General features: G+C 41.7%; 1 protein-coding gene across 8 annotated transcripts in view; it reads left to right on the forward strand.

The window, feature by feature from the left end:
• Positions 1 to 15,254, forward strand: part of LOC139462534 (B-cell CLL/lymphoma 9 protein-like) — a 144,758-nt gene that overhangs the window by 120,166 nt on the left and 9,338 nt on the right. For 7 of the 8 annotated variants that reach the window (XM_071244322.1, XM_071244323.1, XM_071244326.1 and 4 more), the window contains 4 exons: positions 8,388 to 8,575; positions 9,564 to 9,822; positions 11,664 to 11,744; positions 12,410 to 12,678. In XM_071244322.1, the coding sequence (XP_071100423.1) occupies positions 8,388 to 8,575; positions 9,564 to 9,822; positions 11,664 to 11,744; positions 12,410 to 12,678 (797 nt within the window). The remainder of the gene's footprint in view (positions 1 to 8,387; positions 8,576 to 9,563; positions 9,823 to 11,663; positions 11,745 to 12,409; positions 12,679 to 15,254) is intronic. The other variant, XM_071244324.1, reaches the window with a different exon arrangement.

The raw sequence follows: 15,254 nt of genomic DNA on the forward strand, positions 1-15,254 counted from the left end.
GATTTGTGAAGCCCATTTCTGGTGTCCCCCGCTGTGATATTGCTGGCATATTGCTGGAATATTGCTAAGAGCGGCGTAAAAACATACGCACTCAATGAGAGGTTGTAAGTGGTGAAGGGTGTTTTTGAAATCCCAAGTATTTTGAACCACACCTTTTGGGTTCTAAGCCTAAAATACTGGTGATACTAATGCCTTTTTGGTTAAGATGTGATGTTCATTTCGTTCGTCTCCAAAAGTTTTTTCACCTGTTTTTACACATTAAACTCAATTGAGATGATTTTTGTTGTTGTACTTAGTACTCTGTAATATTAAATTTGCAAAATAAATTTCTTTTCGGAACATATAAGCCTAGCAGGTTCCTTCAAGCACTGTAAGACAGTGGGCTGGGTGTTTCTATACATTACATAACAAACCTCAGTTCAACTGCTGACTGCATTGTTAGATAAGTGCCAACAGACAACCTCTGTAAACACACACCGAGAACAAGATTGTGGCTGTTCCTAGACTTGCTGAAAGATTCCAACACACTCCACCCTCAAGATGCCATCACATCGCACATTTTTCTCCTCATCATATCTAGCTCATCGGCAAGATGTGCCTTTCCATGTTTGTTTATGTAGCTCCCATGTCTACCAGCAGGGTTACAGATAGGCGTGGTGTAGGTGTTGGTAGAAGAGAGACTGGTGGTAAGTCTAGGGGATACCTAACACCAACAGGTGCTTGCTGTGTATGTTTGCTGTCTGACAGCACGCAGGCGGTTGTTACCTGTGCAACACTCTCTCAACTCCGAGCTCCATACTTGAGAATATACAAGACGAGAAAATCCATACCATGTGCACCAGTCACCAGGCAGGGAAGACTAGCATGTCAGAGATGTATTTACCATTTGAACAGTTTTAGATACTGCTTTGAAAGTGTGGATTCTGGATCAGATTTGGACAGGGTACTTCATGCTTGTTGTAAGGGCATGGATGATGGGATGGGTAGTCAAGCCCTGTGAGTCCTGTTGTTATTCCTGGCCAAAATGGGCAGTGGGGTAGCCTAGTAGGTAAAGCTTTTGCTTATGTCAAAGGCCCGGGTTCGATTTCTCACAATCTGGTGACATTGCTGTAATATTGCATAAAATCCAAGTTGTTCTCTCCTAGCTAGTTATATACATGTTGTGGAATGAGGATGTGTGTGTCATTAAATCCTGATGGTGTTGATCATTGCTCATTGTTTGCCTGGTGCAAACTCAGAAAAATGAGGAATTTATGGTTTGAGGAACGTGGGATTTTTAATAATTGTATGTCATCTAACCCTAAGCCGTTGAATGGCTCGCTCGCTTGCTCGCTCACTCACTCACTCACTCACTCCAGCAGTTTTATGCATAACATACCATTGACATGACATTTTATTTTACAAGATGCATACATCTTGTACCTGACGTTTTAGATGCAATTTCTTTTCTGTGCGGGAGATGTTAGGGAAGTTTAGTGGTTAAGGTGGTTGCTCTGCAACCCAAAGATCCTGGTTTGATTCCCACAAGAGAAACATAATCAAATTGTTGTCTACCCAGCTGTGACAGGAAACTTCGCACATTGATCATCATGCAGGCAGGGTAACAAGAGGTACCATCTTTTAACATTTGTTGATATGACGTGGCCACGGAATCCACAACTTCCTCAATAAATTAATCATACAGCTCAACATTTGAGAGGGATACTGGAATATTTCATACTGTTACATAACTAGAGAACAGATACTTGAATTGTGTACTTACTGTTATTTACCTTACATGAAGCCCGCGAAGATCCGGGGTAGAATAGGTCTTAAGCAACCCATGCTTGCTGTAATAATCGAGTCTGGAGCAGACAATCTAGTGATTGACATCATGAGCATCGATCCACACAAGAGGCAACTAACAGGATTGGGTGGTCAGGCTCGCTTACTGCATGCCATTGTATCCCAATTGCATGGATCAATGCTCATGACATCAATCACTGGATTGTCTGGTCCAAACTAGATTATTTACAGACCGCCATCATATGGCTGGAATATGAATATTGCTGAGTGCGGCGTTAAACAAAAACCAACAAAACATGGCTCTGGACATGCTCCAGTTGTATGGCAATATGAGATACTATTTGTGTGACACCATCTCCCAGCAGCCAATCACACACATTCAGGTCCCCCACTCAGAATAATACACACACCCCACCCCACCCCACCCCACCCCACCCCACCCCACCCCCACCCCCCGCTAGGTTGAGGTGTATATTTTAATTTTATCCAAATTTAAGAGATAAAAAAGTAATGCACGCACGCACGTAGGTATGTATGTAATCAAAGCAAATTGTACATGCCATCTATGTACGTCACCTGTCGATGAATGTAGAACGTTGTGTATGTTGTGCATCAAGGCAACACACATCGCAACTTACTTTGTCTGTAGAGACTCGGGGACAATAAATTACTGGTCATGTTGTCACACAAATGTTACATTCCGAAATAACATTTCATGAGACTCCATCTTGCATTATCAAGTTTCTCAACAGTAAACTTTATAATACTCAATTTAAAAAAAACACATTTTTTCAGAAATGTTAATTTTTCAATAAAACTTATCATGAGGTTTGTCTTTCCATGTGATTCTAGTGGTGCCTCCACAAGCTCTCATTGGGTGAGGTTTGGTTTGCACAGCCAAGCCTTGATCAGAGACATTTTAAGTCATAATCACATAATCACACCCAAAATTCTAAATTATGCGTAATAAGTTAGGGAAATCCAGTCAGCCATTATGGTTTAAACTTCATCTTGCTACAACGGTTGAACTGCCATGGTTGCTGAGCTGTAGTTGGTAAAATTTACAAATTTCTATTTGATTAGCGATGAATAGATATCTTTCAGCCATTGAGTGTCTTATTAACATAAAAAGCTGTCATTTTGCACTCACTGAGATATTTGCTTTTACTGCAAAATCTCAAATCGGCAGTGTCTTGTCATTACAAGCACTGCGATCGATAGCATGATGTGGTTTCCTGTTGATCTCGTGTCATATTTCCACCAGAATGTTGCCGGAGAATCGGACTTTGGTACGTCATACCTGTACAGGCCTAAATCAGACATCTTTTGTGATGGCAAACCCCATGTTGTTAAAACCATCCATTGTGAAAGCTATCTTCGCCAATTTTAGGTGCAATTTTGCTAAGTAGAGAGTAATGTGACTTCCCGATGTCTTCAGCCTGGGTGGAATGACTAGAGGAATACATACACCCATCTTCACTTCCTGGTAGGCGAATATCAGCTTTAATTAACAATAGTCCAGTGATGAGGACTCCTTTCTTCTGACGGTGTGCCTAGCCTTCTGAAATTGATTTCATTGCGAAATGGAGGCTTCTCTGTGCCGGAGAAATTGACGCTAAATAGATGGGGAGCATCTCGTTTCTAGCATCTAAAAAGTGGACTGTGATGCCGCAGCGAACTCGAAGATGCCACTTGACGTGGGATTGTGTTTGGATCGGATTGCGATCCTGGCGAGGGATGCCGGCATTAGCGCAAATTACTTTCCATTTTCTATACGCGACCAGAGAAATGTCAACTTTGTCATAAACCACACAAGCAACCATAGTTAGGTTCTGATAGTTTTGTCCTCCGTGCCCAATTTTGAAATAAATATTTTGTTTTCCCAATAACTGACAGTTTAGTGTGGTCTATTTCATACACGATGTTCTCATTATGTTTGAGAAAATATGCTGGAATTAGAAATTTGATGTTGTTGAGGTTTGTTTGAAGACATCTTGTTTATTCTGTGTGGCAGTAACTAGGGTCGTAGTAACTATATGATTGGGGCTGTATTCATGAAGCTATTATCTTCCACTGGATCAATACGCAAGGTTTTGTGTCCTTTTCAATTACATTGTTTGTCCAAAGAGAGAACCCAAGGAATGTTAAATTCAACAGAGTATTAGGCTTGAAAAATAAAGGGACATGTTTCTTGGGCATTGGTGTGTCACTTAAACTGTGCACGTCAGTTATTTTCATTGCCAATATTGAAAAAGAACATGAAATTTCTCAGTCATATATACCTATGAAGATCCGGGTTTGAATAGGTCTTCAGCAACCCATGCTTGTCATAAGTGGTGACAATGCTTTTCGTAGGAGACGACTGATGGGATCGGGTGATAAGGCTCGCTGACTTGGTTGATGCATGTCATCGTATCCCAATTGCGTGGATCGATGCTCATTATATCAATCACTGATTGTCTGGTCCAGACTCACTTATTTACAGACAGACGTCATATGGTTGGAATATTGCTGAGAGTGGTGTTAAACAAACAAACAAAATTTGAGTCATATAAAAGCTCTTTGCATAAACATTGTATTAGAGAGCTCACTTCAATGTGTTTGTTGGTAAATAACTATACTATGATCCAGTAAAGAAATAAATAAAAAGATCTAAAACAAAGAAATAAAAGTCCTAATGCCCTCCTCACTTTTGAGGAAAATATGTCCGAAAACATATTTTTTTGGCGCAGGCTTGTTTGTTTATGTATGTTAGATGGTCAAGACTACCAAGACTTCAGGTGTTATTGTCAGTCGACTCTTTATTGATGTGATCATGCTAAAAGTTTTTTATCTTGGTAAATAAAGTTCAAGTTTGCATAAAGTTATCATGTTTTGACAACAAAACTAATCAAACAAAGCACAAAATAAATTGTAAAAAAAAAAAAAAAAAAAAAAAAATAACAACATATTTTTATGATTCAATTTTAATTTGTGGCTACCACCGTGATATTGATGGAATATTGCTAAAATCAGCATTAACACTCACTCACTCACTCATCCATACTTAACCTACTGTGTTCCTCAAATAGTCTGCTTGTTGTGGCCTTACTCCACTGCACATACCATGTTACCAGGTATTTGAATCCAGAGACAACCTAAATATTTATCTTTTGACATGAGTATGAACTCCTTGACTTTTTTAAATTGGTGCCTATTGTTTCACTCACTGCAAGTGATGATGGTGTCAATAGGCGGATTCGATTCCCCTCATGGGTGCAGTGTTTTTTTCTCACCCCGTAAAAACTGTCACTCACTCACTCACTCACTCACTCACTCACTCACTCAGTTTGAAGGGGGTCCATTCATCTAAGGCGCAACAATTTGATGTGCAGAGATGCCTCCCTTGGGCACACAAGAAACCTGCGAATGGGTGCGAATACCAGTTCTCCCCAATTATGTTTCTAGGTTTGAGCGCCATACCCGTGCTCGTGGGTTTCACTGAAGTGGTAAACATCTGAGACCTGCATCATTTCAGGTTTTAATTCCACATGAAGCTGACATGATATATGTGGAATACAGTTAAAAGCAGTGTTAAACCCAACTCAGATATTGAAGATTGTGTTAGTCCAGAAACTTGCCTACCAGCCTGAATTTCCTTCAACATATGTTTTAGGAGATTTTACTCTGTGCCGGGTGAAGCCTAACAGGAAGAAAGGAAGCTACTGTGAGCTACGACTTGTAGTGCTTCGTTTTGGCCCCTCACACATGATGTCATGCAACCCCCTAAGCACACAGATAAATGACATACTATATCTGTGCTACATCTCTTGGGAAATTATTCAATAGCAAATTCAATTTTCATAATTGTTGATTACAGAGTAAACAGTGATCTTTGTATCATACACGCCTGCATCCTCTTCTGTTATGTCAACGTGCTGCAGTCAAGAGCAGGATAATTTAGCTGTTTACAGACATTTGTTAATAGTAATTACATTAGATAGTGTGGCATTTTTGTTTCAATGGCCAAAGATGTTTTGCTTTTTTTACGTTTGTTCAACGTTTGTTTGTGCCCACTATGCCATGCTTGTCGTAAGAGACAACATTGATGGTGACTATTGTACCGCCTGGGCCGAGCTCCACATTAGGATCGTAATGCTCAGACTTGCTTGCTCTAACACAAGATAGCCCTAGCACAATGAACACGGCCCTACTGGCTTGTTGTGCTATACACCCTGTACTGCCTGGGCCGAGCTCCACATTAGTATCATAATGCTCAGACTTGCTTGCTCTAACACAAGATAGCCCTAGCACAATGAACACGGCCCTACTGGCTTGTTGTGCTATACACCCGGTACCGCCTGGCCCGAGCTCCACATTAGGATCATAATGCTCAGACTTGCTTGCTCTAACACAAGATAGTCCTAGGACAATGAACACGGCCCTACTGGCTTGTTGTGCTATACACCCAGTACCGCCTGGGCCGAGCTCCACATTAGGATCATAATACTCAGACTTGCTTGCTCTAACACAAGATAGCCCTAGCACAATGAACACGGCCCTACTGGCTTGTTGTGCTATACACCCTGCTGCCACACGAAAGTTCAGCAGATTGATTCCTGAGTTTCTGGAGCTTTGGTTCTGCTGTACACTGAAGCACATGTAGTGTTACCTTAGGCTTGTGACTTTGTTTGAAATTTGCTCGTGTTCACCCAGCAGTAAATGGGTACCTGGTAGGATGAGAATTGATTGTGACCGTTCACCTGTTAGCACCTTACAAGGCAGCTTGGGATTTATGCTTTCCAGGGAGCCGCGAATAAAATTGAATGCACGCTGATCCATTGACCGGGGTAATTACGTTAGCGTGTTGAGTATATTTATGGAAATATTTGATGCTCTACAAAAATGCACGTTATTATTATTAATCTTTTAAATATTATTATAACAGTATGTAACATCAGTTTGATTTCTTCGGGGTGGGTTCATCATCAATACCACATCTAAGACCTGCAACACTTTGGGCTCTCCGCTTTTTAGCCTTGATATGCCTGAAGTCCTGTGAAATGGCATTAAACCCAACTCACTCACTCACTTCATATCACAATGGCAATCTTTCAGCTGACAATACAGGTGTACATTTTTTCTTGTTTCCAAACCAAAACATTATGGACTTGTATTCACTGACTTGAGTTGAAAACAAATACAAGGTCGAATATCTTTTGCCTGTTGGTTTTTTGGTTTCAATACTAATTTTAAATCTGTGTAAATCTATTTGTTTTGCTGTCCTTTGTCGACATGCTTTATACAGTTTAAATTTATTAATTATCATAGTATACTGTGTTGTAGTCACTATTTGGCTGAAATAATGCTGAAGTGACTTTAAATTTGAACTTAGTCACTCACTCACTCACTCACTCACTCACTCATTGATGCTGATGTCTATCTGTTGGTGAGTGCTAGACAGCATATATTATTCTCACCATGGTTACATATTTTGCAAGTTAATATGAAGAGCTCATAAAACGTACTTGCTTGCTGTCTGACATTTACCATGGTTTACAGTTCATGGCTAGAAGAATCTTGCGTGACGTCAAACAATTTCTATAGCTCTATCTTAATTTCTTGCAGACCTGTCGACAAGGGCATGCATATCTTAGTCTGCTGGTTTTGAAGTCTTAAACGTTAATTCTTTGTTATTGCCAAACGATTGTGATGATGTGTAACATTGTACGTACTAGTAGGATACACAAGGTTGCCGTACCTAGAATCGGGACAAAATCTTGGAGTTTCGATGCTTGTATTGTTGTATGAAGATTATTTACATGATAGATAATAATTGTTTTATTCAAATGCAGAATATTCAAAATGCATTTAAAATTCAAAATATTCAACATACATTTAATATTCAACATATTCAATATACATTTATTATTCAAAATATTCCAACTTTATTTTATCTTTCGAGTGTAATCTATCCCCAAAGTATTAGATGTAAATATAGCATTGCTTCACTTTGCTTGGTGAAGAAGACACCCGAGCAGGTTAATTTACTGTGTAATAATGCATGAGTCTCCCAGAAGTCAGCGTCGTCGTATTCACTCCTAAAAATTCTTCCTGGACTGTGTGGAAGTCATTTAGCAGTAACTTATCATATGTCAATAGTGCATTATTAATGAAGCCTCAACTATGGCATTCGCATCTTCATCTTCATGACATAGAGCAATAAGAATCGGCGGTCGGCTTGCGTACCTTCCATATTCCATTGTCAGCGCCTACCATGATAAACACCGCCTTCATTACTGTTGCTGTAACTGTTCATACCTCTGCCACTTTGTGGACCTTGGTTTTCATAACTGAAGTTTTGTGTGGCCTTAATGTGGAATTGAAATTTATATTGGCTGTGTAAGAAGATGTCATACAGGTTACCATGGTTGGAGTGTTAGCTTGTTTGATAAATATTCATAAACAGGTATAAGTTGTGTCATTCGTGTCATCATTTTACAGATTTCCCAAACACAACATCAAGTGCAAGAGATAAATGCTGCAATATCTTGCTAGCAATATGCAGTTAAAACAGGATGGTTTCTTGAGAATGTAGTTTGTATATTGGTGTTTGGTTTCAGATCTGCGACTGTACAAAGAGACAAGCGGCACGAAGGGCACACGCAAGGACTGGGAGACGGTTTGTGTGACTCTCGCAGACTGGAAGCTCTTCCTCAGGCATTTCCGGAAAACCACCAACCCTCAGGAAATACTACTATATCACTACCTGAGGGAGGAGTTATTCCCCCTTGTGGAAGTTTCTCTTGAGGTACAGTACATTGATCAAAGATCAGTGCTAATTTGTAATTTATATTATAATGAAGTTCACTGTCATATTTTTAGCAAATATCATCCTTTTATTTGGCAAGTTAAAATTAAACTTATTCTTGAAAATTTATCATTGTTGTCAGTACATTGATTAATGCGATGGTAGTCCATCCCCCAAGATGTGCAAAGTTGATCTTAGAGTAGTACATTTACATTTCTTGGTTAGTTGGCACCAATACGTACTCGTGAGTTTCACCAAAGTCGGAAACGTCTGAGACTTCCATCACTTTGAAGGGGCGGTCGGGTAGCCTAGTGGTTAAAGCGTTCGCTCGTCACGCCGAAGACCCGGGTTCGATTCCCGACATGGGTACAATGTGTGAAGCCCATTTCTGGTGTCCCCCGCCGTGATATTGCTGGAATATTGCTAAAAGCGGCGTAAATCCATACTCACTCACTCACTCCATCACTTTGAAAAGAGTGTTCAAAGCGGCATAAAGCCATGCTCGCTCGCTCGCTCACTCACACACTCACTCACTCCGCTCCACTCACTCACTCACTCACTCACTCACTCACTCACTCACTCACTCACTCACTCACTCACTCACTCACTCACTCACTCCACTCACTCACTCACTGGTTTATTCAGTTTTATGAACCCTATGTTCTAAAGTACAATTGATTCTACAACAGATTAGGGGCGGAGGGTTAGCCTAGCGATTCAAGCGTTTGCTCATCACAACGAAGACCCAGACTTGATTCCCCACATGGGCACAATGTGCGAAGCCTACCCCATGTGTCCCCCGCCAGATATTGCTGGAATATTGCTAAAAGCTGTGTAAAACCATGCTCACTACAACAAATATATTGTCACATGAATATATCGAATTTACATTTTCATGCATCATTCACACAATAACCAAATTATTGCTTAAAGATGTGTGGAATTACACTTGCTCACAGTATTTATACTATCTACTATTCTTTTCCAGAACCGAATCTTAAACAAATCTAGTTGTGAAAATTTGGAGTTGGATCCAGATTTCTTGATGAAACGTGAGCGGGAAGAAGTGAACGCAATGTTGAAAGACTCTGACAGCATGAACCATGACGTGAATGGCTCTGCAATCAAGAGTGAGAACGGAATGGACATTAAGGAAGAGAACGCAGAAGATTCAGCTCAGAAAAATCTGGAAAACTGCGGTTCGGCTCCCAATTCGAACAAAATGGCTAACGGAGACATGGGAAAAGGTGTGGAAGATTTATACAATTTTCTCCCTATGTCCATCTGTGCTGGGTGTAAGTTCTGACTCAATTAGCTTAAATACTGGTGCCAAGACTAAATGTGCTTGAATACTGGCACCAAGATTAGATGTGCTTGAATACTTGTGCCAAGACACACTATCGCTGAATACTAGCACCAAGACACAATGTGCTTGAATACTGGTGCAAAGACTCATATACTTGAATACTGGTGCCAAGACACAATGTGCTTGAATACTGGCGCCAAGATGAAATGTACTTAAATACTGGCACCAAGACACAATGTACTTGAATACTAGCACCAAGACACATTGTGATTGAATACTGGTGCAAAGACACAATGTACTTGAATACTGGTGCCAAGACACAATGTGCTTGAATACTGGCACCAAGACAACTTGTGATTGAATACTGGCGCCAAGACACAATGTGCTTGAATACTGTCACCAAGACACAATGTGCTTGAATGCTGGTGCAAAGACACAATGTACTTGAATACTGGCATCAAGACACAATGTGCTTGAATACTGGTGCAAAGACACAATGTACTTGAATACTGGCACTAAGACACAATGTACTTGAATACTGGCATCAAGACACAATGTACTTGAATACTGGCACTAAGACACATTGTACTTGAATACTGGCATCAAGACACTATGTACTTGAATACTTGCATCAAGACACAATGTACTTGAATACTGGCACTAAGACACAATGTACTTGAATACTGGCATCAAGACACAATGTGCTTGAATACTGGCATCAAGACACAATGTACTTGAATACTTGCATCAAGACACAATGTGCTTGAATACTGGCATCAAGAAACAATGTGCTTGAATACTGGTGACAAGGCCTCCAGTAGCTTGTTACTGAGCGGGAGTGAATGGGATGGTCACAATGATGTTGAGTGTAGATGGGCGGCAACCACAGAAGACATGGCTGTGCTCACTGTTTTGTCTGTATCTTCACCATGGATTGGTCTGGTCCAGGGTGACTCTCATGCTGTGATGTATCTGAGAGTGTTGGAGAACTAAATTCCCTCCCTGAAAAGTATTAATAAGCCTGTCAGGAAAATACGTAGTATTCCAAACCATGTCCCCTTCCTTTGCAGGTAAATTGGTGTGGGATCATCATGTTGAACTAAATTGGGATTTTTGTTTTGAAATAGAGGTATTTTAACATTGCATTAAATACAATAGTGCCTTTACTTTTTATGGGGCCGCCCGGACAGCGGAAGGTCTGGGGTTCGATCCCTGGCCGCATCATACCTAATGATGTTAAAAGATGGTTCTTAATGTTACCCTGTCTGGCACTCGGCATTAAGTGGCTAAAACAAGTACTGGTCGTCTTGGAGTCAGTATACTGTGTCTGAGTGGGGTATTCATGTTAAACTGCAGCATGGTATCTCAGTGGGCTAGCACTATAAATCAGCATCAATTCGGACAAGTACAAGCAGCCACACACACACACGTGCATGCACTATATAAGTGCAATAATCTTGGACGTGACGTTAAACCCAATTTCACCTCACCTCACCTCTTTATTGGTCCTGTTATCAGTGAATATAACCTGAAAAGCCATAGGTTTGTTGTAACTTTATTTTAACATTTGTACTGATATTTGCAAAAGAGTTGGGGCTGAATATCAGCCTCTGAGCAGGTTTGGATAAATCCCTGACAATAACAATGGAAGAGTTAACTCCCTTGATCATCCTTGTGGAAGACATTCTCTTCAAGTCCTGATCATCTTACGTGTTTTCTGCATTTGTCATGTACATGGATTATGTTGACGTCAATCAGTTCGCCTGTGGATTGTTTTCACAGATTCACAAATAAAGCATGAAGACAGCCCAACAAACAAAACACAGCCGGTGAGCACGGGTCCGAATAAGAAAGGTAAGAAAGGTACTATCAGACTTCATTATTTTCTTTTTTCTTTCCCATATATACTCACCTCATGACAATGCAACCTGTGGGGTCATAAAAAGCACCTCAATGGATCAGGTGGTCAGGCTCAGTGACTTGGTTGAGTGCGCAATATTGCACCCCGACAGTTTGGATCATTGCTAACAATATCGATCACTGGATTGTCTGATCCAGACTAGATTATTAACAGGCCGTCATCATACAGATGGAATATTGCATGTTGCGTTAAACAACAGACACACAAAGAATCTGATATCTTAATGTTTTGGCAGTGTAGGCTGAATTGAAATCAGGGGTAGTCGTAACCCAAAAGCTAAATGTGAAGGTTCTGGGGATCAGAGATACACAAACTACATCATCGGGAATTTTATTTGACAAGTTAGTGGCCATGAATGTCTTTAAAATACCATCTTGAATTCTACTTATTGTGTCAACTTCAATGAATTTGGTTATTATGCTTTACCCTCCTTTCTTCCTTCTTCCCCCTCCTCCCCCCAATTTTTAAAAAATAAATAAATAAATAAAAAGACAAACAACCAACAAACACTTGGTCTTGCCTTAAGTGCCATTAGCTGAGGAAATAAAAAAAAATATAAATTATTATAAATATTCTAATAACATCTTTTGTTGTGTGTCCTCCACAGCCAAGATAGAGAAAGGGAATACGCCAACTAATGATGGGCCTCACAAGTCTCCCGGGTCCCAGCATCCGCCACCCATGCCCCCTGGTGGGCAGACGAAGGCTCAGCAGATCCAGATGTCGATGGAGCCGCCGTTCATGCAGCAGCAGAGCCAGATCTTCGTTTTCTCCACCAATATGGCCAACAAGGCAGCTGAGTCTGTGGTCCAGGGGCAGTACAAGAGCATGCTAGACTTCCACCTGGACCAGGCCAACACAAAGAAGTTCCTTCAGGTAAGGAGGTGTTGGAATCTAAGGGGTTCGGTGACACGGAATAGGAGGTGTTAGAATCTAAGGGGATGGGGGACACTGAAAAGGTCGTTTTGGAATCTAAGGGGATGGGTGACACGGAATAGGAGGTGTTGGAATCTTAGGGGATGGGTGACACGGAATAGATGGTGTTGGAATCTTAGGGGATGGGTGACACTCAATTGGAGGTGTAGGAATCTTAGGCGATGGGTGACACTCAATTGGAGGTGTAGGAATCTTAGGGGATGGGTGACATGGAATAGATGGTGTTGGAATTTAAGGGGATGGGTGACACTGAATAGATGGTGTTGGAATTTAAGGGAATGGGTGACACTGAATAGGTGGTGTAGGAATCTTAGGGGATGGGTGACACGGAAAAGATGGTGTTGGAATCTTAGGGACTGGGTGACACTGAATAGGTGGTGTTGGAATCTAAGGCGATGGGTGACACGGAATAGGAGGCGTAGGAATCTAAGGGAATGGGTGACACTCAATAGGAGGTGTTGGAATCTTAGGCGATGGGTGACACCGAATAGGAGGTGTTGGAATCTAAGGGGATGGGTGACACTGAATAGGTGGTGTTGGAATCTAAGGGGATGGGTGACACGGAATAGGAGGTGTTGGAATCTAAGGGGATGGGTGACACTGAATAGGTGGTGTTGGAATCTAAGGGGATGGGTGACACGGAATAGGAGGTGTTGGAATCTAAGGTTATGGGTGACACTGAATAGGATGTGTTGGAATCTTAGGGAATGGGTGACATGGAATAGATGGTGTTGGAATTTAAGGGGATGGGTGACACTGAATAGATGGTGTTGGAATTTAAGGGAATGGGTGACACTGAATAGGTGGTGTAGGAATCTTAGGGGATGGGTGACACGGAAAAGATGGTGTTGGAATCTTAGGGACTGGGTGACACTGAATAGGTGGTGTTGGAATCTAAGGCGATGGGTGACACGGAATAGGAGGCGTAGGAATCTAAGGGAATGGGTGACACTCAATAGGAGGTGTTGGAATCTTAGGCGATGGGTGACACCGAATAGGAGGTGTTGGAATCTAAGGGGATGGGTGACACTGAATAGGTGGTGTTGGAATCTAAGGGGATGGGTGACACGGAATAGGAGGTGTTGGAATCTAAGGGGATGGGTGACACGGAATAGGAGGTGTTGGAATCTAAGGGGATGGGTGACACGGAATAGGTGGTGTTGGAATCTTAGGCGATGGGTGACATGGAATAGGTGGTGTTGGAATCTAAGGGAATGGGTGACACTGAATAGGAGGTGTTGGAATCTTAGGGGATGGGTGACACGGAATAGGATGTGTTGGAATCTTAGGGGATGGGTGACACGGAATAGGATGTGTTGGAATCTTAGGGAATGGGTGACATGGAATAGGTGGTGTTGGAATCTTAGGCGATGGGTGACACTGAATAGGTGGTGTTGGAATCTAAGGGGATGGGTGACATGGAATAGGTGGTATTGGAATCTAAGGGGATGGGTGACATGGAATAGGTGGTGTTGGAATCTAAGGGGATGGGTGACACGGAATAGGAGGTGTTGGAATCTAAGGGGATGGGTGACACGGAATAGGAGGTGTTGGAATCTTAGGGGATGGGTGACACTGAATAGGAGGTGTTAGAATCTTAGGGGATGGGTGACACGGAATAGGAGGTGTTGGAATCTAAGGGGATGGGTGACACGGAATAGGAGGTGTTGGAATCTTAGGGGATGGGTGACACTGAATAGGAGGTGTTAGAATCTTAGGCGATGGGTGACACGGAATAGGAGATGTAGGAATCTAAGAGGATGGGTGACACGGAATAGGAGGTGTAGGAATCTAAGGGGATGGGTGACACGGAATAGGAGGTGTTGGAATCTAAGGGGATGGGTGACACGGAATAGGAGGTGTTGGAATCTAAGGGGATGGGTGACACGGAATAGGATGTGTTGGAATCTTAGGGTGATGGGTGACACGGAATAGGAGGTGTTGGAATCTTAGGCGATGGGTGACATGGAATAGGAGGTGTTGGAATCTTAGGGGATGGGTGACACGGAATAGGAGGTGTTGGAATCTAAGGGGATGGGTGACACGGAATAGGAGGTGTTGGAATCTAAGGGGATGGGTGACATGGAATAGGAGGTGTTGGAATCTTAGGGGATGGGTGACACGGAATAGGAGGTGTTGGAATCTTAGGGGATGGGTGACACGGAATAGGAGGTGTTGGAATCTTAGGCGATGGGTGACACGGAATAGGAGGTGTTGGAATCTTAGGGGATGGGTGACATACATCCGTAATATTCATCCAACTATTTCTTGGAATCAAATCCAACACAAGGGAAGTAACTCTTTGTCAGTGATCAATGATTCCAAGGTAATTGTCAAGAAGTCTTAAAGATTATTTTATCCTCTCATCTTAAAGATTTAAAAAAATATATATTTAAAAAATATATTTCAGTCATTATATATTTCATCTTGTTTCATATGTCATGTTGTTAAGATCCCGGTTAAAATAGGTCTTCAGCAACCCATGCTTGTCTTAAGAGGCGACTAGCAGAATCCGG

This window comes from Haliotis cracherodii, unplaced genomic scaffold (genome assembly GCF_022045235.1).
Source record: "Haliotis cracherodii isolate W230 unplaced genomic scaffold, xgHalCrac1.p SCAF_15, whole genome shotgun sequence".
Taxonomy (NCBI): domain Eukaryota; kingdom Metazoa; phylum Mollusca; class Gastropoda; order Lepetellida; family Haliotidae; genus Haliotis; species Haliotis cracherodii.